This window comes from Nyctibius grandis, unplaced genomic scaffold, assembly GCF_013368605.1.
Source record: "Nyctibius grandis isolate bNycGra1 unplaced genomic scaffold, bNycGra1.pri S41, whole genome shotgun sequence".
NCBI lineage: Eukaryota > Metazoa > Chordata > Aves > Nyctibiiformes > Nyctibiidae > Nyctibius > Nyctibius grandis.
The window spans coordinates 99,648-124,418 of NW_027167475.1; the positions used below are offsets into that span (position 1 = coordinate 99,648).

General features: G+C 49.4%; 1 protein-coding gene across 3 annotated transcripts; it reads right to left on the reverse strand.

Moving 5' to 3' along the window:
• Positions 1–12,594: 12,594 nt before the first annotated feature.
• LOC137677223 (guanylate-binding protein 1-like) lies at positions 12,595–22,642 on the reverse strand. 3 transcript variants are annotated; one of them, XM_068424498.1, is made up of 12 exons: positions 22,534–22,642; positions 19,620–19,765; positions 17,619–17,830; positions 17,400–17,527; positions 16,926–17,035; positions 16,408–16,610; positions 16,048–16,290; positions 15,468–15,748; positions 14,678–14,890; positions 14,450–14,552; positions 14,126–14,319; positions 12,595–14,011 (listed from the first exon to the last, which is right to left on the reverse strand). In XM_068424498.1, exons 3-12 carry the CDS (start codon positions 17,809–17,811, stop codon positions 13,835–13,837), a joined length of 1,845 nt encoding a protein of 614 aa, XP_068280599.1. In that variant the 5' UTR covers positions 17,812–17,830; positions 19,620–19,765; positions 22,534–22,642; the 3' UTR covers positions 12,595–13,834. The 3 variants fall into 3 exon arrangements, with proteins under 3 accessions (XP_068280599.1, XP_068280600.1, XP_068280598.1); XM_068424499.1 differs by lacking the exon at positions 19,620–19,765 and having other exon boundaries at positions 14,717–14,890; XM_068424497.1 differs by lacking the exon at positions 19,620–19,765.
• Positions 22,643–24,771: the final 2,129 nt, after the last annotated feature.

The following is a 24,771-nucleotide window of genomic DNA, read 5'->3' on the forward strand; positions in this document are numbered from 1 at the left end:
AGGAAAAGATCCTGTTCTGGTTCTTACAGGATTTCTCTCTTCTTCTGGCACCAGAGCTGTGAATCAAGTCATTTAAGACACTACAAAGATGATGTTCACAGCCTTGTTTATCTTTGGCCTTCTTTGTAATTAGTGAGGAATTTAACAGAGACCTTGGATCTCTGCACAAGCAAAAGCGTATCTGCATGCCATTCCCACCAGTACCTCAGTGATAACTATAACTGTAAGTGTTATCAGTCCTAGAAGCAGAGACTGTCTGCGAAACATGCAGTTAGCTTCAGAATGTGCAGTTATTTTAGCTGAAAGGAAAATTACTGAGAGGTAAATTGGTTCTGTTTAAAGGTTACACAGAGTAGGCCTTTTAGGGTCTACTCTGAGGCCTACTTTTACTAAACCACCTGGTATCAATTCCTCCCTTTGGAAGTAGTTAGATTTCTTATTTCAGTACTTCCATATATTTATCTCAATGATTCTCTTAACACATCCTATGCAGATCCCTATGATAACTACAATAATGACGACATAAACTACTCCCTCTAACAATCAAAGAATCACAGAATCACAGAATCAATCAAGTTGGAAGAGACCTCTGGGATCGTCGAGTCCAACCATTGCCCTGACACCACCCTGTCGACTAGACCATGGCACTAAGTGCCATGTCCAGTCTTTTCTTAAACACATCCAGAGATGGTGACTCCACCACCTCCCTGGGCAGCCCATTCCAATGTCTAATAACCCTTTCTGAAAAGAAATTCTTCCTAATGTCCAACCTGAACCTCCCCTGGTCAAGCTTGAGGTTGTGTCCTCTTGTCCTATCGCTAGCTGCCTGGGAGAAGAGGCCGACTCCCACTTCACTGCAACCTCCCTTCAGGTAGTTGTAGACTGCAATAAGGTCACCTCTGAGCCTCCTCTTCTCCAGGCTAAACAACCCAGTTCCCTCAGCCGTTCCTCGTAGGTCAGATGCTCCACACCCTTCACCAGCTTGGTCGCCCTCCTCTGGACTCGCTCCAACACCTCAACATCTTTCTTGAAGTGCGGGGCCCAGAACTGGACACAGGATTCAAGGTGTGGCCTCACCAGTGCCGAGTAGAGAGGGACGATCACTTCCTTAGACCAGCTGGCTACACTATTCCTAATAGAGGCCAGGATGCCATTGGCCTTCTTGGCCACCTGGGCACACTGCTGGCTCATGTTTAGCCGGCTGTCAATCAGCACCCCCAAGTCTCTTTCCGCCGGGCCGCTCTCTAACCGCTCTTTCCCCAGCCTGTAGCACAGCATGGGGTTGTTGTGGCCGAAGTGTAAGACCCAGCACTTGTTCTTGTTGAACCTCATGCCGTTGGTCTCGGCCCATCTATCTAACCTGTCCAGATCCCTCTGTAGGGCCTTCCTACCATCCAGCAGATTGACACTCCCACCCAGCTTGGTGTCATCTGCAAATTTACTGAGGGTGCACTCAATCCCTATGTCTAGATCATCTATAAAGATATTAAACAGCACCAGCCCCAGAACTGAGCCCTGGTAAACACTGCTAGTGACCGGCTGCCAGTTGGACTTTGCCCCATTCACCACCACTCTCTGGGCTTGGCCATCCAGCCAGTTTTTAACCCATTGAAGAGTCCACCCATCCAAGCCCCGGGCAGCCAGTTTGTCCAGGAGGATGCTGTGGGAGACAGTGTCGAATGCCTTGCTGAAGTCTAGATAGACTACATCCACAGCCCTGCCCTCATCTACTAAGCGGGTCACTTACTAAGCGGGTTAGACACAATGTGTCTAACCATCCCTTTAAAGACAATCCACCTAACTCTTGAAGGATTTTGATGAGCCAATTATTTTCTGCTGCATCCCTGATCACCCTGCTGTCTTCTACTTTTTTCATTTTGCCTAATTGCTCTTGTAGATTATCCGTGATATTTGGGATGTGGATACCGCAGTGTTCTTTGTCTAGTTTAAGATATTCACACACTCCTTGTTCTTTGAAAAATAGCAAGTCTAAGGCTAGTCTGCTAATAGAAATCTTTGAAATCCCCATTCAAGTTGTACTGCTGTGGAAGGCCCTGAATTTAGGATTGATATTTTAGTATGATTTAAGACATTGGGGCACTTCTAATTAGCTCTGCTGATGCTATGAATAGGCTTCGTGCCCCAGTTAAAGCACCAATCTACCTTTCCCACATATTTCCAATACCCTCCCAGAGGTGTGATCCAAGTTTTGAGTTTCTTCCTAAGGTTAGTACATTCCCGAGTGGTGGGCACATTGGGTATCATGTTATCAGGAACATAGTCTCAATAATCCTGCAGCTTGTCCACCGGAGGCTGCTAATGCAGTTTGCAAAGCTGAGCGTTTAAGGGTTGAGATCCTCCAGGACACTGTTCCTCTGCATCCATCCCAAATACTGTCCTGTTACCTCCTGATCTCCCATGAGTAGTGTCTTGCAAAACATCACTACATTTTTGTCTACACTTATTCTCTCTGTCTAAATAATAGGAAGCGTTAGCCTGTAACACTAGTAAGATTGTGCATCCTACTGAACCCTTGTATCAAAGTTAGAATTAAGTTTTCATCTATGTCTGTGTGGGCCTCTCCATCTGTATCAACTTCTGTACTTTCTGACATCACTGCAAGAGACAGAACTTTGTGATTCCCAAGTTAATCTTAAACGTAAAGGTCCTTCTTGTTTGACAGTCCATTCTGGTGATGAGGCTGGTTTGATCCTGTTGTGATGTATCCACAGAGTGACTCCTTCGAGACTGACAGCTGCGTAGGTGGTAAGTAAAACCTGGAAAGGTCCTTTTGCACTTCTTTAACGGTTCGTCTGACCATGTCCTCAGGTACACCCAGTCTCCAGGTTGGTACTGATGCACAGGCACGTCCAAGGTTAGTGGTGAGCTTACAGTAATGTACCTGTGGAGAGAGGACAGAACCTTTCCTAGAGAGAGAACATATTCTTTCAGGTAATGTTTCCCTATGATCTCAGGATTAACTCCTGTTTCTGTCACCTGAAAGAGTTTACCGTATATGATTTCAAAAGGACTAAACTTTTCTTTAGTTCTAAGTTGAATGTATAGTGGTAACAACGCTAAGAGTAAAGTGTCTGGCCACTTTATCTGAGCCTCTTGGTAAATTATACTCATCTGTCTCTTTAAACTTTGATTCATTCTTCCTACTTTCCCACTTGATTGAGGTCTCTATGGGGTATGGAGATCCCATTTCACTCCTAATACTTTAGCCAAATTTTGAACAGCCTCTGCTATGAAGTGTGGGCCTCTATCCAAAGATAGGTACCCCAAATCTCAGTATTATTTCCTTAAGCAATATTTTTGCTCCTTCTTTTGCCTTGTTGGTGCAACAATGGAAAGCTTCCGGCCAGCCTGCAAAAGTATCTATCATCATCACTAAAAGATACCGATACCCATTTTGCCATGGTCATTTGGAAAAGTCAATTTGCCAATAGTCTCCTGAACTCTTTCCTCTCTTCATTACCCCTGATAAAGGTCTCTGCTGCAGTATGTTTGTTCCATCACCTGCAAACAGTCATGTGTTCATTCTTTCCTACCAGGATCAGCAGTTAGAAAGGTCACTGGATTCGGGATTGTGGTTACTTTCAGCTCCACATTGTCTTGTTCCAGAAGAACGGCTTGATATTTCAGCATCCGGCTTGGTGACAGCCAGTGCCCTCCTTTTTGTTCTAGAAAGGTCGTAACTGCATGGGGCACGAACACAGTTAGCTTTTGCCCGAACGTCAATTTTCGGGCCTCTTGGATCAGTAATACCATAGCCATCACTGCTCGGAGACATGCTGGCCATCCTTTACTGACATTGTCTAGTTGTTTTGAAAAGTACCCCACGGGTCTTTTCCATGATGCTAGTCTCTGGACCAACACTCTTAAAGCAATATGTAATCTTTCATGTATAAACAGTTCAAATGGTTTTTCTAAGTTCAGAAGGCCGAGACCTGGAACGCTCATTAAGTCTGTTTTAAGTTTACAAATGCATCTCTGCACTCCTGAGTCTGAACAAGGAGATTTCCTCCCCCTTGTACAGCTTCATATAAGGGTTTGGCAATGAGTCCAGAATTCATTATCCAGAGGCGACACCATCCGGCCACCCCGAGAAATGCTCTAAGCTTGTGTTTCGATTTGGGTTTTGGGATTTGATAAACAGCCTCTTTGGGCTCCAACACTACGCTGACCCTGAGAGTTTGTGAATATCAGAGTGTTGTATTCCGATTGGCATTCTCAAAACATGCAGTTAGCTTCAGAAAGTGCAGTTATTTTAGCTGAAAGAAAAATTACTGAAAGGACAATTGGTTCTGTTGCAAGGTTACACAGAGTAGGCCTTTAGAGCCTACTCTGAGGCCTACTTTGAGGCCACTTTTACTAAACCATCTGGTATCGGTGGGACTGCTGACCATGCTGCTCTTCCCCAGCGTTGTCCCACCCCTGGCCCAGATCTGCAGATGGGCTGAAGGATCCAAGTTCATCCCAGTGCAGAATATGTAGGGTGTCTACCCTGCCTCCAGAAAGCCCCACGAGCAGCTCGGGTGGGTGGAGATCCCAGGTGAGAGCAAATTGGGGGTGGAGAAGCTGACAGAGGTCTGTAGCGGTGAACCCAGCCTTGTTGCTGCTGAGTTTCCTGACCTCGCGGAGGACTTCACACCCTTCCTGCTCTTCCACCTTCTTCTTCCACCTTCCGGTTACAAGCGGTGACTCTGCGCATGGGGGACCCAGCGCACCCCTCTGCAACGCGGCACAACCCTTTGTCATGCTTTAAGGCTGGGCTGGCTAGTAAACCAGTGGCAGACGCTCTCTATTAACACTCCTCCCTCCCCAGAAGCAGAAAGAAAAGAGAAAAAGGAGAGAGACTTACGGGTTGGAGAATTAAAAAAGTTTTAATAAACTATAATAATGAAAAAGCGTATAATAATAATGGAAAATAATTGAATATGTACAAAACCAAGGTCATGCTCCCCCAATGTTGGTCACGTCACCACTGGCACTGCAGGGCAGGCTCCGGGAACTGGGCCCAGCGACAGACAGGAACAAGATTCAGGGATACACGGATCAGGACCAGGGTCATCAGGAAAATGGACAGAGTGCTCTTGGGACGCTGGCCATAGCAGAAGAGGGCGAGACCCAAGTGATCCCCCTGCTTTATACTGAGAATGACGTGTATGGGAAGGAATACCTTGTTGGTCAGTTTTGGGTCACATGTCCTATCTGCTCCTCCCTGGAGGTGCAACCCTTCTACAGCTCTTCACTCATAATCAGCGAGGAATTTAGCAGTGACCTTGGTTTCTCTAAGAATAAGTACAGCAAGAGCCTTTCTGCATAACATTTCTACTGGCACCTCAGCGATAACTATGAACTTCGAGTGTCATCAGTCCTAGAAGCAGACACTGTCTGCTAAACGTGCAGTTAGCTTCAGAATGTGCAGTTACTTAGAAGAGACTTAGCTGAAAGTATAAATCTCTGAAAGGGAAATTGGTTCTATTTTAGGCCAAACCAGGACACCCTTCAAGCAGTGGAGAACGAGAAGATGCTTTGTGCTTGACAAAGGATTGAGTGTTCCCAGGGAAATTCAGCCTGTAGAGGGGAATATCCCCAAATCAGTCTTCACACCAGGCTACAGCTCACCACGATAGGCTGTGCAGTCTCAGTTCTGGGAGGTTTTCAAAATCCAGCTGGTCCAAGCTCAAGCTCAAACACCTGAGTACTTTCAATAATATGGCAATGTTTTCCCACCATGCCAGAATGGGGATTTCCAGGAAGTGCATTAATCATAGGAGAAGAAGTATCAATCTCCCCCTGTACTTGCATTGCCACTACTCTGTCTTTTACACTCTCTGTTTAATCTCCCTCACCTTTCAGGTGTTCCCAACTCTCCTAATTAAATGACCATGTCCAAGGGCACCTTTTCAGCAGACTAGCTGGACATACGCCCTTCCCATTGCTCTCCAGATTTCCCCGTCCCCTTGCTCTTTGTCCATTCACATACCTCCAAACTACTTCTTGTGGCTTTGAGCTTCAGGGAGTTGGAGATTTGCCCCATCTCTGGGAATTTAACTAACTCTTGAGTCAACTCCTTAATTATGTTTATATCTCTCCTTGCCCAGCTCTCTGTCTAAAACAGTTCTTTTACAGATATCCCTAGTGGAAGGCGGACCTCGTTAGATGCATCTTGGACATGGCATGTAGTAGAGGAGAGTGTTTTAAAGCTTATGAAACTGCATCATGTGTAACTTGTGTTTTTTGGCAATGAGGAGGAGTCCTCCTGTGCCTGTGTGCAGCCACTTCTCTGAGGAAAGCAGGTGGGCATTGGTGCCACGGAGCTGTAATATCCAGCTGCAGACTTCAGTGGAGAAGTCTGATATAAGGAGAGGTGATGCAAGGCCCAGGGCCTGATCAGAGAAATGGTGGGGTTGGGGAGGTGAGGAGCAAGGTTGTCCATAGAGTGTTTGGTCTCAAGTGACTGCTTTTCCTACCTGGAAAAATGGAGAAATGGGCTGACAGGATCTTCCTGAAGTTCAACAAGGAGAAGTGCCAAGTCCTGCCCCTGGGGACGAACAATCCCCTGCACCAGTATGTGCTGGGGGTCTCCCAGCTGGAAAGTAGCTAGGCAGAAAAGGCCCTGGGGGTCCTGGTGGACACCAAATTGAGCATGAGCCAGCAATGTGGCCTTGTGGGAAAGAAGGTGAATGTTATCCTGGGCTGCACTAGGCAAAGTATTGCCAGCAGGATGAGGGAGGTGATCCTTCCCCTTTATTGGGCACTGGTGAGGCCACAGCTGGAGTACTGGGTCCAATTCTGGGCTCCTCAGTGCAAGAGAGACATGGACATACTAGAGAGAGTCCGACAAAGGGCCATGAAGATGATGACGGGACTGGATCATTTCTGCTATGAGCACTGCAACAGGTTGCCCAGGGAAGTTGTGGAATCTGGTGACAGATGCACAATCAAAGAACAATTAAAATTAGCAAGAGGAAATGCTGAAGAAGTTAAGAGAAAAGGAATTCTTTGTAGGATGTTAGGCACCTGCCTAGAAGCTGCCTGTCAGGACAGGAAATATAATAACAGAGAGAGAGAAGATCTGAGAGAAGAAATAGAAGGCAGGAAGGAGCTGAGCTGTTACTGTAGCTGCCAATTGAGCAGCTACAGAAGCAGTTACAGGAAGAAAAGTAGAAAAAACAAAAGTTGGAAGAAATGATCGAGATGATGCTAATGCGGGTCCCGCATCCCCCTAACCCCATGTGAATTAGGAAACTGAGAGTGTCCCCAGAGGAGTGGGATGGTTATATTTGGGGCGATCCTGTTGACTCTGATGAGGGAAGTTATGAACCCCTGTTCCCCTTAGATTCCCCTGAATATGAGGCTTAACCCATCATTAAAGCAGAATACTCTGAAGGACCTTGGGGTGCTGCTCAGCGACATACTACATGAACCACTCCCTGGGATGAGTTACAACTGGCAAACTTATAAGAGAAATACAGCAGAAAGCCAGGTGAAACTGAAACTGGATATTTGTGGCGTGTCTGCCTGAGTGGCAGCGACTGAGTTGAGTGAAGATGAAGCAAACAGTTATTGGGGTCAGGGAGTTTTCTTAAACCTAGGACCTGACCCAGTGAATGAAGCCCATTCTATCATCACCAGTAGTGTAGCCTGCTGGGCTGGGGGAATAGATGCCTTGGAACAAGGTGAACCTTGCAGAATTCCCATCTGTTCCCTAAGTGAGCTCGCCACTGCTGTCATGAAAGCCACTTGCATACCAGCCATGCACAAACAAGGAGAAGCTGGTGATACCCTGATATCCCACCACAGTATGATACTGGGTGTGTACCACGGTACATTATGCAATTTTAAAGCCACTAAATGAAGGAGGCACTTGCACTCTGGTTCCACTTGGTCCTTGACGACGACTGAAATTTCTAATAGACACAGAAGTACAAATTTCAATGCTAACACAACAGGATGCTGAGAAGCTGGGTATGCAGCCTGGGTGGGAAAGTGTTAAATTCACCAGGTTAAACAGAGCAAGTGTTATTTGTCAAACTGCAACAATGAATTTATGTCTTCCGGGTGAGAAGCGCATGCCCTCTACTCGCTTTGTGGTTAAAAAGCAGAATGAAAATACTTTGGGTTTCGATGTTTTGCCTGGACGAAGCTGGCACCTGTCAGACAGCAGCGTGTGGTCCTTTGGTTCAAGTACCGACCCCAACCCCGGTAGAATTTGTGAGGCTACAGTGCGTGTACTCTGCGCAGCCCAGAAATTACCAATGTAGCACAGTGTGTGATTTCTGCTGCGGCATGAAATGGAATGTCAGACGTAATAACAGATTTAGAAAAACAGCACATTATTTCCAGAACCCACCCCCTGTACAATTCACACTTTTGGCCAGTGCAAAAGCGGGATGGGAGATGGCACCTGACAATTGATTATCAGCATAATAAGATATTATCATATATTGTTATGCCAACACAGCTCCACTAACAGCTGCAGTACCCAATATGGCAAAGTTAACAGCCACTCTCCGAGCAGCCGCACACCCGTGGATGGCAGAGCTAGATGTCAGAGAGATATTCTTTATGGTCCCCTTGCAGGAGGAGGATAAAAAGAAATTTGCTTTTCCTAGGGAAGGTATATAATATAACTTCAACCGACTCCCACAGGGTATAAACATTCACCCACAATTTTTAATACTTGGTGGATTACAGGTAGTGCTACAATTCCACCAGACACCCTAAGTGAAATAGAACAACTGCAGATGCCCCAGTCTAGGAAAGAATTACAACAATTTATGGGTACTTCAGGTACTGGAGGAAACACGTACCTGGATTTTCTGTCATTACTCCCCATCGTACTCACTTTTATGAAAGGGAAAACCACGGAAATGGAAGCCAGAACATGAAGAGACAATCAAAACTCTAATACAGGGATTAAACATATATCAGTCGCTGGGGCCAGTACCACCCCTGTGACCCTGTTATAGCAGAATGGGGTTTTGCAGAACAAGATATTTACTGCAATCTACTCCAAACCAGGCAAACGGGACAAAAAGACCTTTAATGTTTAGCTCGACTGCATTTAAAGAGACAGAACAGAGATATTCTGAGTGGGAAAAGGGACTTTTGTCTTTAGTCCAAGCAATTAAGCAAGTTGAGCCACTAAGTAGAAGGGGGTCACCTGTCTGGAAAAACCCCGCTGACATTTGTGTTGTTTTCTCTTTCTGGGAACGATACTGGGGATGATACCAGCACACCTCCCCTGGAGATCAGGTTAGCCATTGGAAGATTGCTCATCCGTCTTGCAGGAGTGATAACTGCCAGCATGGATCAAATTCAGTGTACACACCAACAAGCCTGATGCATGGAGTGGAGACCCTCACTTCTTTTGTTTATGCTAATCCATACGGTAACTATAGTACGTTCTGTGCCATGCATGGCTCTCAGTTATGGGTGCAATCTACTGTAACAGCAATTACAAGGGAAGGCGATGAGGGCACCTCACCCACCGAGACTGAAAGGTAGTTTGTTAGAATGCAACTCCATTCCAAAAGGATTTCCAGTCTTGGTGGTATTTGGTTAATTTCACTTAGGACACCAGCAACAGTAAAGCCACAGCTTTTGTTTTGACAATACGCAATGCTTCAGTAGAGACCTTATACCCAATCATTGCGTTGGGATTAAGCACCTTGTATAGTTGGGACTGTACTCTACACTCTATAGAGTATAGGCCCAACAAAACAGGAACAACTGGCAAAGTGTTGATGTTGACACGTGTTGTACAGGAACAGCAAGGATTTATTTGTGAAAGTAATACCATTAAGGCCCAAGGCCCCGTCCCCAATTCAGTACGCACGCGCAAAGATGGTTACGTAATATATTAGCATATGCATAAGGTTTCTTGGAATAGGCAGGATTTTCTCAGGAATTTAATGAATATTTATTTTTCTATAATGTATATAATGAGTGTGATTTCGTCCCTAGGTGGACATGTTAGGTGGAGCGATCCCCCACGTCCCTTGGCTGAATAAAAATAACGCCTGCTCATTAATGCTAAACCCAGTGCTAAGGAGTTTTATTTCCAATTTCGGTGACAATAATACCATTAAGGCCCAAGACATGTGTCTTGACAATGAACAAAATCTTTGTCATTCTGACACACATCCTGATGAAAGCCCTGAGACTGTATCGATTGTGTCGGGGCAATCCCAAGCACAAATCCAGGCTGGGCGGAGAATGGATTGAGAGCAGCCCTGAGGAGAAGGACTTGGGGGTGATGGTCGAGGAGAAGCTCACCATGAGCCGGCAATGTGCGCTTGCAACCCAGAAGGCCAACCGTATCCTGGGCTGCATCACAAGCAGCGTGGCCAGCAGGTCGAGGGAGGGGATTCTGCCCCTCTGCTCCACTCTCATGAGACCCCCCCTGCAGTGCTGTGTCCAGCTCTGGGGGGCCCCAACATAAGAAGGACATGGAGCTGTTGGAGCGAGTCCAGAGGAGGCCACAAAGATGATCAGAGGGCTGGAGCCCCTCTGCTATGAAGCAAGGCTGAGAGAGTTGGTGCTGTTTAGCCTGGAGAAGAGAAGGCTCCAGGGAGAACTTAGAGAAGCCTTCCAGTACCTGAAGGGCTACAGGAAAGTGGGAGAGGGGCTTTTTACAAGGCCAAGTAGTGATTGGATGAGGTGGCATGGTTTTAAACTGAAAGAGGGGAGATTTCGATTAGATACTAACAAGAAATTCTTTCCTGTGAGGGTGGTGAGACATTGGAAGAGGTTGCCCAGAGAAGCTATGGATGCCCCCTCCCTGGCAGTGTTCAAGGCCAGATTGGATGAGGCTTTGAGCAACCTGGTCTAGTGGAAAGGTGCCCCAGCCCATGGCAGGGGCGCTGAAACTAGATGATGTTTAGGGTCCCTTCCAACCCAAACCACTTGATGATTCTATGATTCTATGACGACTTGAGTCAATTGCTAAAAGGAATTGGGAACAAGTGGCAGAGAACCCTGATTACCGTCCACCATGATGCGGAGAGCATACACCACATCCTAGTGAAGAAAGATGGAGAACATCACTAGTGGGAAACCCACCTTTGATGGTCACCAACAGCAAGTGGAGCTTTGAATGGGATGTTACATCCAGTTGTAGTTTTGTTAGAATCACAGAATCGTTTAGATTGGAAAGGACCTTTAAGATCACCAAGTCCAACCACTACCCCAGCACTGGCGAGTCCACCACTAAGCCATGTCCTGAAGTGCACATCTACATGTCTTTTAAATACCTCCTGGGATGGTGACTGCACCACTTCCATGGGCAGCCTGTTCCAATGCGTGACAACCCTTTCAGTGAAGAAAGTTTTCCTGACATCCAATCTAAACCTCCCCCGAATAACTTGAGGCCATTTCCTCTCATCCTATCTCTTGTTACTTGGGAGAAAAGACCAACACCCACCTCACCAAAACCTCCTTTCAGGTAGCTGTAGACAGTAAGAAGGTCTCCCCTCAACCTCCTTTTCTCCAGACTAAACACGCCCAGTTCCCTCAGCCACTCCTTGTAAAACTTGTGCTCTAGACCCTTCATCACCTTCGTTGCCCTTCTTTGGACTCGCTCCAGCACCTCAATGTCTTTCTTGTAGTGAGGGGCCCAAAACTGACCCCAGGATTTAAGGTACGGCCTCACCAGGCCGAATACAGACGGATGATCACTTCCCCTGCCCTGCAGGCCACGCTAGTTCTGATACAAGCCAGGATGTTTATGGTCTTCTTGACCACCTGGGCACACTGCTGGCTCATATTCAGATGGCTGTTAAGCAAAAGCCACAAGTTCTTTTCAGATGGGCATCTGTCAGCCACTCTTCCCTAAGCCTGCAGCGTTGCATGGGATTGCTGTGACCCAAGTGTAGGACCTGGTATGACAGCCTGAGTGAGCCTTCTTTGAGCTCTCTGTGCTGAGCAGCTGCCTGCATGGTGGTGATCTCCCCTTGAGCTGGGACACCTCTTGAGTTTACTCCTCGAGGCAGAGAGACCTCTTATCAACTGCAGATCTTTGGTGAGTGACCAATGTCACACATAACCTGGTATTATAGTGCGCTAAGATTTAGTATTGGCAACTTTGATTTTGTATCGCTACACTTTGATTCTGCTTGGTAGTTCTGAATCAGTGTCAGATACTTTGTGCAGTAAGTAATAGAGTGAACCTTGTCTTGAACTTTGTTAAATCGCACTTTCACAACGTCATATTTCTATAAAACCACTTTTGCTGAAACCTTTGGCGGTGGTTCTTTAAGTGGTCTAAATTGCCCAGCCACGACAAATTGGCATCACAGAAGGGAAGTCATTTCAGGGGCTACTGCCACTGGGGTGACTGCCTTTGGACCAGCCCCTCTGGCCATAACGAACTCAAAAACCTCTACACCTTCACGGTACTGCAACAGTTGGTGTCCCTGCTTCTTCTCATGGTGCAGCTGAAGATTTAAATCCCTGTAGGGAAGACGGAAACCCCTTTGTCCATGGGTGTTACGGGTGAAAGCTGTTAGACAGAGAAGCCCCAAACTGCTTGTGGAATGGAGGAGAGAAAGGAAGGGTAAAAGTGAGACAACACATAGCTTGAGATAAACACAGTTTAATAGGTAAAACAAAAGCTGCGTGCGCAAACAAAGCAAAATAAGGAATTCATTCACTACTTCCCATCGTCTGGCAGATGTTCAGCCATCTCCAGGAAAGCAGGGCTCCATCACATGTAACGGTGGCTTGGGAAGACAAAGGCCATAACTCCAAACAACCTCCCTTCCTCCCTCTTTCCATCAGCTTTTATTGTTTGAGCACAGTGTCATATGGTCTGGGATATGGCTTTGGTCAGCTGGGGTCAGCTGTGCCACCTGTGTCCCCTCCCAAGTTCTTGCCCACCCCCAACCTACTTGCCTTTGGGTGAGAAGCAGAAAATGTCTTGATACTGTTCAGCAAGAGCTAAAACAGGGGTGTGTTATCAAGAAATCCAAAACAGAACCACAGCAGCGTCTAAGGAGAACCTTAACTCTATCCCAGCCAAAACCAGTACAATGGGACACACACCTCCCATGAATGCTCTACAACCATCTCCTGCTGTGTCAGCACAGACACCCTTGGGAAGGGGCACTCAGAGAGTTCTCGGTCTGAAGAAAGGAAAGGAGGAGCAGCATGGAGATGGGGTGAGTGAACAGAGAGCAGAACAGCCCTGTGGGGAGAACTCCCTCACAAGTTCAAAGTGAGAAGAGCCTTGCTAAGGACCAGGGTGGCAATAGGTACATAGCAGAGGATGGCTTTCATCCACTGCTCCCTGGGTCATGGGCTCACTCCTTCTGGGTCACTCTGCCCAAGGCTGATGCCAAGCAAACCACGTAGTGCTCACCATGTGGATTCCTGTTTATTCACAACCTCCATGCTACTTCATGCTACTTCATGCTACTGCATTAAGTGTGACCGTAGGATGTGAGCTTAAAGCTCTCTTGGGCATGATTCCCATAGCCCTGGTGCGGAGGTCTCTAGACGAAGTGGGTCAGATCCCCCAATGGCATGTTCTGAGCATGGAAAAATGCTTCCAGACCTACCTGCCGCCATTATGGCCTTTCTGTGCCCCAGGCCACCCTGGCTTTTGATGTTCCCCGGGCCTTCAGATGAAGTGAGAGACTAGGTGCTCTGGGAGGGAAGGGGAGAACATCTTCTGGAGGAGGCATGCATGAAAACACTCTATGGCAAGCATCTTGCATGAAGGGCTTTCAAAATGTCTCACAATTGTACGTGGGGACACTACACACCTCTCTTACTTTGTTACAATAGGAGCGTTAAAGTATTTGAGAGAGATCCCCCACTACTTCAAAAAGCTAAATACGACAGATACCAACCCCATCAGTATCGATATCATTATGTTGATCCAGGACATGTAGCTGTTCTTGGTGGTGCAATATTCCTGCTCCAGTCTCCTGTTCACCAGTTGCATGTAGTTGGCTTTGTCAGAGAAGCCATCGTTGAGCAACGCACTCTCCTCCTGTGAAGACAGGCAGGTTGTCACCAAGGAGCAAGGGGAGAGACCCAGCTGGGATCCCTTTGCCATTCCTCCCTGCTAGCCACATCTTGGCCCCTGCACTCTCCCACTTGGTACCTTTGATTTATGGCTCATCATCTTCTGGTGCTCCTCCAGCTGCTTCGCACAGCTCTCCTCCAGCTTCTTTCTCAGCTGAAGTCTGTGGTCTTCGCAGCTGCGTAACTGGTCCTGCACCTTCTGTTTCTCTTCAGCCTCCTTCTTCCTCTGGACCTCCCTCTCCTGCTCAGCTCTCTCATTCCGGTCTTGCTCACCTGGTGACAGAGAAACAAGGGTCTTGCAAGGGTAGGAGCTGAGCGCACAAGCCCCCAAGGAGTCCTGTTGTCCCACTCCATCATGCTTGCCCCTCTACAGGCAGTGGCATTTCTCCAGACCACAAGTTACTTTTCAGCTCCTTGTCCTTCTCTGTCAGGGAGACGTCTGCGTTGAGGATGACTTTGGCCACAGCCTGTTTTCTTTGGAGGAACTCCTGCAGGACAGCATCAGCCTGGAGGACCACAGGTAGAAGAGGAGTCAAGGGGAGAAAGAGCAGCTGGGGAGAAATGGTGTCTTGGGGGAAGGGGATGGGGTATGGAGCCTCTCCCCTTGAAGGGGAGCTGCTCTTGCTCCTACCTTCACCCCTTTTCCAGGAAGATCCCGATATTTCCCCACCAGTGCCTGCTCGTCTCCTTTGAACAGCTTGTAACCCCCTGGCACACTGTAGGCACCATCACTGATTCGTCTCTCCATGTCCTGGGAGAGGTCCTTGAGAGCAGCCTCGCACTTGACACGAGACGCCTGCTCGTTGTCCATGCAGAACTTCTCCTTGACCTGCTGTACCTGGCGCTGTGCGGAAAGATGCAGAGGGAAGGCATCAGCCCAGGCTGAGCTGCATCCACCACTCTCATGCTAGGCAAAAATCAAGCCAGGTCAACATGGGAATTGGGATCTCCAGTCTGGGGGGTAATCAGCTGGGAGGTGACAGATGGGGAGGGCCTTCTGCACCCACAGACATCTCTGCACCAAGGTGCACAGGGGCAGAGAGCATGCCAGGGACCACGGGCTTCACAAAACACAGGGACAAGAATTCGTCAGCAGCACAGGGGAGGTGTGGAAGGCTACAGGCTTCGAGCCAGGGCACAGACACATCTGGGTGCAGCAAGAGATCGGGCAGGGCTGAGCTTCGTCCCTGTTGCAGCAGAGCTTTAGAACCCAGGGAGAAGCGAGAGCACAGCAGGGACGGCTTCCAGTCTGCAGTGTGTGGGAGCGGGCATTGGGACTGAGTGTGCTCTGGAGAGGACACAGCAATGTCCTCTGTCAGGAGGCAGGCAGATCCCTGTCCCTCAGGATCATGCTATTTTCCCAGAGCTAAGGGGATGATGGTGTCCCTGGGGGAATTCTGGCTGGGCTGGGGATCACCTACTATGAGATCTGCCTGGAAGTAGCAGATGTTATCCTCAAATGTCCGTGCCATGAAGAGCTTCAGTGCTTCCTGCTCGCACTTGGTGTGCAGCTCCAGCAGCTCCTGAAGAGTCTCCATGGGCAGCTTCACCTGTCGCTTCATCAGATCTTCATACAGCGTCACAGCGGCTTTCACTGCTGCTGTGTTCTCAGTCTCTGCAAGGGCGACCACCGCACTCTCCAGGCATGGCACTGCCCCGCTCTCGATGGTCTTCACGTAGGTCTCTGCCAGTTTCCCCAGCACTGCCAAGGAGGACCAAGGATGAGAGATCTGCAGCCTGAACAAAACGCAGGCTCCCATTCACCCTGGGCCCTGCCATATCCCTGCTGCCTCCCTCCCACACTCTTCCTCAACTTCTTTTCCTAACTCTTTCCCACCCTGCCTGCAACATCCAGAAGCTCCAAGTCCAGCGCCATGGACAGCAGCCAGCACAAAAGCTCTCCCTTTCCCCACCTGCCTCATTTGACTCTGCATTGGATCCTGCCCCACACACAGGACCAAGAGCTGCTGCCCATCCAACCCTCTGCACAGCAGTACTCACTCTTCCCTGTTACCAAGTGGCTGCCACGGACGGTCTTAGGTGGAGACTTTTCCCAGATGTGGCTGCAGAATTTCTCCACCTGCTGCAGGAATTCAGGCTCGATCTCATCATCCTGAAGCTCCTCCAAGTGGTCCAGGTCCCTCTTTCTTGCTGGCTGGTCAAAAACGAAGCACTTGCGACCTGGAAAGAACTGGCGGATGCATTCCCGGGGCTGGTTGTAGTGTTCGATCTCCGGGCTGCTACCTGTGGGGTAAGAGGACATGGAGCAAGTTCACCAGGCTTTGGCTGTTGTTGAATTACACTCCAATGCTGCTGTGTCTGAGGCTGGACATCTCCAGCAGCACAGCACCATTCCCTTACCAGCCTTTAACTTCAGTGCGTTCTCCAAGTATTCGTCCTCAGAGATTTCCTTCCCATTCAACTCCAGCCGCAGTGTGAAATCCCGGACAGCCCAGACAAAAGTCGGGAAGAAGAGGACAAATTTTTCTGAATCCTTCAGTTCATCTTCACTCTTCTCGGGTGCTGCTTTCAACTTGATATGCTCAGACAGCTTCACCACATAGCTGGAGATCTGGCTAAGGAAACAGGGACCTCAGGTCTGAATGCAGGGGCATTGCCATCCTGCAACCACTCAGCACTTCATGGGGAAGAGAGGAGACTGTGCAGGGACAGAGAATGGCCTGGAACCACCAGAGGGAGGAGGGAGAAAAACCCTCAGCCCTGAGGTCCATGACATGGGACTCCTAAGGACTCAAAGCACATCACTGGGCACCACCAGAAGGTTCTGCATCTGTTTGAGGAGCTGGGACTTGTCAACCCCTAGCCCACCACACCGGGAGAGGAGGGCGTTCCCAGTGCTGCTGTCCCACCAAGGATACTGCAGCTGGTCCATGGCTTGCTGGTCAATGGTGCCTTTGCTGTTGTAGATCAGGGTGCTGGAGAGCAGTACGGTCAGCACAAAGATCCATGTGTCGTTCTTGTTGTCGCCCTGGAACAACAACCCTTGGCTCTTACCAACAACACCCCCTGAGTCTGAGCAAAGCCCCGAATCCCCACACCCTGAATGCCCCTAACCAACAGGCCATGGCAAGACCAGTTTTTGCAGAGACCCATCCCCATGACATCACCATGTCTTTCTGTAGCTGGCCTTAACCTCAACTCTTACCTCTCAGGATCTGTCAAACTTATCTACCCCGACCTCCTTCCCCATGGCCTCTGGCTCTTCCCAGCACACAGGCCAAAGGTCACCAGAGCTGGTGGGAACACCTTGACTCTGATCACCATGGTTGGGCCCTCAAGAGCTTCCACAAAGTGCTGGGAATGCACAAAGGGACATTCTGCTTCTTCCACACCTTCTCCACATCACCCAGCCCTTCAGTGTCCAGCAGCACCAGAGTGTGTCCAGGCTTGCAAGGGTGAGGTACACACCACATCCAGATACCTTTGGTGTGGGACTGCACGCTGGAGCCCAGGGAGAAACCTGTGGGGAGGACGCAAGGGTCTCAACAGTGTTAAAGACAGAGTAGGAAAATCCGGGTCCCTTGGCCATGCTGTGCTGGGACCTCCCTCACCTTTCCTCTGACGAGCCAGCCTGTTCATGAGGTACGACTTGCCAGTGCGGTACAGCCCTGCGATGGCCACCACAACCACAGGCTGGGTGACCTTGGACAGCACCTGCAGGGCTTCCTGCTGGACCACCAGCCCCTTCCTCTGGCTGTTCTCAATGAGGCAGACAGGCACTGGCATGAGGATTTTGGAAGCCATTGCTGACAGCGAGCACGGCCTGCAGAGGAGACGGCGAGACAGGGTGGTTAACAAGGTGGGGACATCCCACAGTCCAAACAGGGACAGTCATTATCATCCTACTTCATTTTCACAAGCACACCATGCATTGCACCAAATTCCTTCCACCACGCCTCCTCTTTCTGCCCCTCGCAAGTGATGCTGTGAAGGCAACGCTGACACTTAGCAGACGTGCACGGCCCCTTCCCGTTTGCCTGGTGACAGAAATAGCTCAGTTTCTGTAAGCCCAGTGGGACAATGCGAGTACTCTGCATTATGTCCTGAACACCAGTTTGAAGCTTGCTGTGAGGTTAATTATTCTAAAATGGGTATGGGACACAGCAATGGCCTCAGACAGGGCTCTAGGGCAACAGCAATGACAGGAGGGTCACACCATCACAAGGAAAGGACATGTTAGTGGATAAATTAGGGGAGCTGCTTATGAATTGCTTCATTAATTTCTTATGCCCGACCCCATAAACCCCCTCTCACCCTCCACTGTGCCTCTCACGGGGACATGTTTGGTGCTTGCCCTTGCAAGGCTCCAAGGTCTTCTTTCCTCCTCCTATGCATTGGTGGGTGTTCCCCTCCCCACAACCCAGCCAGAAGCACGTGTGGTCATCTTTGGAAATTACAGCCACTTAAAAGAAACTTAAATGAAGAGTCTGTCCTAGTCCAAAGCAGGACACAAGTATGGGGCTGTGTTTTAGATTTGTGCTGAAAACAGCGTTGATAACACAGACATGTTTTCGTTATCACTGAGCAGTGCTTACACAGAGTCACGGCCCTTTTTGCTTCTCATGCCACCCCACGAGTGAGTAGGCTGGGTGTGCACAAGAAGTTGGGAGGGGACACAGCCGGGACAGCTGACCTCAAAGGACCCAAGGAATATTCCATACCATGGGATGTCATGCTGAGCTCTAACACTAAGGAGCAGGTTGGCCGAGGGCTGCTGCTCAGGCACTGGCTGACCATCCGTCAGGTGGTGGTGAGCAATTGTTTTCATTTGCATCGCTTGTCTTCCTTGGGTTTTATTTCCCTCTCTTTGTAATTTTCCTTTTCATTACAGTTTATTATTATTATTATTTTATGTTATTTCAATTAATAAACTGTCTGTATCTCAACCCATGAGTTTTCACACTTTTACCCTTCTGATTCTGCCCCCCATCCTGCTGGGGGGAGTCAGTGAGTGGCTGTGTGGGGCTTAGTTGCCAGCTGGGGTTAAACCACAACAACCCCCAGCCTATTTGCTGGTGGGGTGGTGTGAGAAGCAGAAAGGGCCTTGATGCTGTGTAAGGTCTGCTCAGTGATAACAAAAACATCTCTTCATTATCAACATTGTTTCCTGCACAAATCTAAAAACACAGCCCCATACTTGTGCCCTGCTTTGGACTAGGACAGACTCTTCAGTTGAGTTTCTTTTAAGTGACTGTACTTTCTGAAGTTGACCACACACACTTGTGTCCATGGAAACCAGGGCCCCTGTTGGGTCTCTTTGTTCCACAAAGGAACGGACCATAAAAGTGTCGAACCTGTGGGGAGGATTGGATGGCACAGGTGACCCAAACCAGACCAACAGGGTACTCCATCCCACCCACGTCATACTCAGTTTAAAGCTGGGGGACCACGAGGATCACGCTCTCTGCCCCTGTGGCTTGTGTCCAGGGAGGGTGTCCACTCTCAGCTTCTGGAGGTGACTCTTGTCAGCCGTAAAGACCAGGTGTCCCTTTAGGGACGATATAGTATGCCGCCCAAGTAAATGGACCACCATGGAAAAAGGTGTCAGGTACCTGAGAGAGCTGGCTGTGCAGGAGATGATCTATAGTGACCCACAAACGATTGCAGACCCTGACGAAATGCCGTGCAGCCGACCTATGTTGCGGAAGTTGGTGCAGAGTGCCCCATCGCCATATGCCCACACACTGCCACTATTGGTCTGGGGAGCAGAGGGAGAGATACCAGCTGTGGGTGATGTGGCTAACCAAATACAACAGCATGAAGACAGCCTCTCCCCTCCCCTACAGGCCTGTGTCTCAGCTGTAGAAAACTAACGAAGGAATCTGAGAATTTCTTTGACTGATAGATTGTTTGAGAGATTGCCTGAGCTGGAGAACAGGTCCTACTCGCCACCTGCACGGACCCACATCACAGCCATCGAGAGAAGATGCCCTTCCACAAGACTGGCCCAAGAGAGACAGAACACGCCTCGAGGTGACCTGTGGCGTGCCGTGTGTGACTGCGGAGAGGACTTGAGCAGATGGGATGGAAAACCCAATAATGCTCTACGGGCACTGGTACATGACTTGCGAGGTAAAACAAATACAGGAGGGGGTTTCTCCAGAAAGGCGGCTGCTCCAGTTTCTACTGGGCCAATCTCCAGTCAGCATAGATGGGATTCTAATCCCTCTCCACCAGCCACAAACAAACAGAATTAGAGGGGCCGTGCCTCCAGCCAGGTGGAGGAGAGGGATAACAGAGTTTACTGGACTGTGTGGATGCGATGGCCTGGCACGTCAGAACCACAAGGCTATAAAGCCCTGGTAGACACTGGTGCACAGTGCACCCTGATGCCATCAAATCATACAGGGACAGAACCAATGAGCATTTCTGGAGTGACGGGGGGATCTCAAGAATTATCAGTACTGGAGGCCGAAGTGAGCCTAACTGGTAATGAGTGGGAAAAATCATACTACTGTGACTGGCCCAGATGCTGTGTGCATGCTTGGCATGGACTGCCTCACCAGAGGGTATTTTAAGGACCCAAAAGGGTATCGATGGGCCATTGGTAGAGCAGCTGTAGAGACTGACAACATTAAACAGCTGTCTACCTTGCCTGGCCTCTCAGAGGATCCTTGTCTTGTGGTGTTGCTGAAGGTAGAGGAACAGCAGGTGCCAATCGCTAACACAATAGGGCACCAGCGACAGTATCGTATCCAGACACTTCCCGACCCCCCTCCACACACTGATTCGACAACTAGAAAAGCAAGGACTGACCAGCAAGATTCACTCATCCTTTAACAGTGCAATAAGGCCAGTGCAGAAGCCTAATGGAGAATGGAGATTAACTGTAGACTATCATGCCCTAAATGAGGTTACGCCACCACTAAGCGCTGCCGTGCCAGACGTGCTCCAACTTCACTGTGAACTGGAGTCAAAGGCAGCCAAGTGGTAAGCCACCATAGACAGTGCTAATGCATTTTTCTCTATTCCCTTGGTACCAAAGTGCAGGCCACAGTTTGCTTTTACCTGGAGGGGTATCCAGTACCCCTGGAATCGATTGCCCCAGGGGTGGAAACACAGCCCTACCATTTGCCAAGGACTGATCCAGAGTGCACTGGAAAGGGTGGAGCTCTAGAGCACTTGCAGTACATTGATGATATCGTTGTATGTGGTGACAGAGCAGCAGCAGTTTTTGAGAAAGGGGAGAAAATAATGCAAATTCTTCTGCAAGCTGGTTTGCTATACAAAGAGGCAAAGTCAAGGGACCCGCACAGGATATACAGTTCTTAGGGATTAAATGGCAAGATGGGCATCGACAGATCCTGATAGCGGTGATCAACAAAATAACAGCCATGTACCCATCAAAACTGTTTTAACTTTCCAACCCCTAAGTCTCTTGCCCTTTTATCTTTTCGTTTTCCCCTCTGGGGAAGGAAAGGGCGTCTGTTATCCGCTTCACAGCCCCACTCAGCCTCAAACCACATCCACCTACTATGAAGAAAATTAACTCTATCGCAGCCAAAACCAGCAAAGGGTGCACAAGAAGTTGGGAGGGGACACAGCCAGGACAGCTGACCCCAGCTGACCCAAGGGATATTCCGTACCACAGGATGTCATGCTCAGCAATAAAAGTTGGAGGAAGAAGAAGGAACGGGGGGACATTCAGGGTGATGGTGTTTAACTTCCCAAGTAACAGTTACATGTGACGGAGCCCTGGTGTCCCGGACATGGGAAGGAGTGAATGAATTCCTTGTTTTGCTTTGGTTGTGCACACAGCTTTTGCTTTACCTTTCAAACTGTCTTTATCTCAACCCACAACTTGTCTCCCTTTACCTTTCCGATTCGCTCCCCCCAATCCCGCTGAGGGGTAGTCAGCGAGCAGCTCTGTGGGACTGATTTGCCAGCTGGGGTCAAACCACGCAACCCCCAGCCATCACCCAGCCCCTGCCAGGTACCAGTAAACCCCACGGACACAGAGGCAGCACAACAGCTGCGGCTGCCCCACTGCAACCTCCCAAACGCCCCAGGACTCGCTACAGCAACACCGAGCTCCACGGACACTGCCCACGTCTGGAATTTGAATCTTCTCTGAGGACCTCACAAGCCCTGACCTCTTCCAGGAACACCAAGGGGGCTGCCAGTGTGGGACAAGAGGCTGCCTCTCATGTCACGGGCACTGCCAGCTCAGCAGGGAGCAGACGAAAGGTTAGTGCATAGGGCCCAAGCTTAGGCAAGTCTAAATTGCATGCAAAGCCAAGGTGAGGGTTCCCACCCATTCCCCTTGCTCTGTCCCAGAGCCCAATTAGACCTTTGGATCTTTTTCTCCTCCAATCCGGTGGGGTCCCTGTCACTTGCTGGAGTCCCTGTCATTTGCTGGGGTCCCTGTAGCTTGCTGGGAGCAGGAGTCATTCCACAACCCAGCTGTGCAAGGGTGCTAACAGCAGGGTGAGCGGAGCGGAGGGGGCATAAGGGGAAGGGACTCACCGTTGTCTTCGTCAGCAGCTCTGGGCTGAAACAGCTTTGCTGCAGCCTGGGTCCTGCTCTGCCTTTTCTCCTGTGCTCTTGGTCCGTCTTCTCCTATTCCGAGAAATAGTGTGAGTCAGAGACCGAAAGTGAAAGTCACAGACTAGGAGGGAGGAGGAAAACTCCTCACTGGCTGGTGGTTTGAGCCTGGCCAGCAGCTAAGCACGAAAACTTGGGCAGGCGAGATAAAGATGGTTCAATAAGTGAGGGAACAACAACAATAAACAACGTTGCAAAAGCAAACCCTCACCACCTCCCAGCTGCCCAGACAGTTTCAGAGTTACACCCACCTTAAGAGATATCCCCCTACCTCTTCTTCTTTGATCCCACTTTGGTATTGCCTAGCATGATGTTATCTAGTGTGTAAGGGTGGTGAGATAGAGGAGCAGGTTGCCCAAAGAAGTTGTGGATGCCCCATAGAAGTTGTGGGTGCCCCATCATTGGAAGTGCTCAAGGTGAGGCTGGATGGGCTTTGAGCAACCTGATGGACTACAAGATGTCCCTGCTTATGGCAGGGGGGTTGGAGTAGATGATCTTTGAAGGTCCTGGCCATGTCCCCTCCCAATCTCTTGCCCACTTCCACCTATCTTGATGTGGGGGGGATGAGTGGGAAAGAAGAGGCGGCCTCTGCACTGACCCAGCACTGACACGCTCATCCCACAGCCACCTGACACTTGCGGGTCCCCCTGACCCCCGCTGCTGATTCCCCAGCACAGACCCAACAACCCCCTCCTCGCTGGCTGGTCCAGCTTCAAGTTTGCTGGTGAGTGCACAAGTGCACAGCAGGTTTGAGGAAGGTGCAGATATTTGCCCCCCCAGCAGCAGGGACACGGGCTGTCACCCATGGTCCTGCTCCAGACACTGGCACTGAGCCCCTCACTCATCCCAGGCCTTCACAGTAGCTTGTTTTTGGGAAACACACCATTCCCACCCCAATGTCTGGTGGCCAAGACACCCATGTGCTGCACCAGCTGCACTGAGAACCCCCACTGGCCCCAGTAGCTGGCACTGGGATCCCAATTCACCCCAGTAGCTGCCACCCTTTCCAGTACAGTGCTCAGGATCTCCCCACCCTGACTTACAAGCCCACCAGTTGCAAAGTCCAAGCTGGTCATCCCAGGAGCGGCACCTGTACTTGCTGGATGGCTCATCAGGTAACGAGTCTGGTGAGGGTTGTTTCGTGCACCTGCCCCGTTCGTGTTCCTCCCTCTCATACAATCAGAGAATCATTTTGGTTGGAAAAGACCTTTCAGATCATCAAGTCCAACTGTTAACCCAGCACTGCCAACTCCACCACTCATGAGTTTCTTCTCATCCCAATTTTTGCGAGGCCTTTAGCTGAGGAATTCAAAGAAGAAACATTCTCTGTGTATCCTTACAGTACTGGGTGCCTTCTGTCCCTCAGCCTTCAGCAACGCAGTCTCAAGGCCCCTGTGACATGTTATACGGTTCAACCGTTGATGAGGCTTGAGTCAGGGATGTCAGGAGAGAACCTGGCCTGTAGAAGTCCATGGACATGCAGGGCTGCATCTTCTGATGCTGAGAGAAGGGACTGATGTCCTTGCGAGGCTGCTCCCTATCAGCTTTAGAAAGATCATGGAGATTGGGAGAGGTCCTAGGTGGCCAGTGAAAGGAAGGTGTTGCACTCATCATCAAACATGGCCCAAAGGTCAATATTGAGAAATTCAGTGCAGTCAACCTCACTTCCTCCGGTCTCTGGTACTACCCCTCACGTAAGGAGGTCTCTTGAAACTCATTTCTGGGCACATCACAAATGAGAAGGTGGTTTGGAAGAATCAGCATGGATTTGCCCAGAGTAAATCACGCCTCACCAATGTGATCACCATCTGTGATGAACTGTTTAGAGATGTGGATGAGGCAAGAGGAACAGAAGCCATTTACTTTGACTTTGGCAAGGCTTTTGAGTCTCCCATGATGCCCTTCTACCCAAGTAGGAACATTGCAGTCTGGATGCGTGAGAACTTCACTAGTAGAAAGCTCGTTGGATGATGGGGCTCAGAGGATACCTGCTGAAGCTACAGCTCTCCTCCCAGGTGCAGCTGCAGATGGGGTGAGCCATCATCCTTAGACAAAGTTTACCACCAGCTTTTGGTCTCATTCCCAAGCAACCTGGTTCTGAGAAGCCCCAGTGCCAGCGCACTGCGGGGGTCGCTACTGGCCTCACCCCCTCCACAGGCT

Excerpts from the sequence above, each read along its gene's own strand:
- LOC137677223 (XM_068424497.1), bottom strand. The coding sequence starts at position 17,811 with ATGGCTTCCAAAATCCTCATGCCAGTGCCTGTCTGCCTCATTGAGAAC. Across the intron at positions 16,291-16,407 it reads CGCACTGAAGTTAAAGGCTG|GTAGCAGCCCGGAGATCGAA; the intron begins GTAAGGGAATGG and ends CTTACCCCACAG. Across the intron at positions 14,320-14,449 it reads GAAGGACAAGGAGCTGAAAA|GTGAGCAAGACCGGAATGAG; the intron begins GTAACTTGTGGT and ends CTCTGTCACCAG.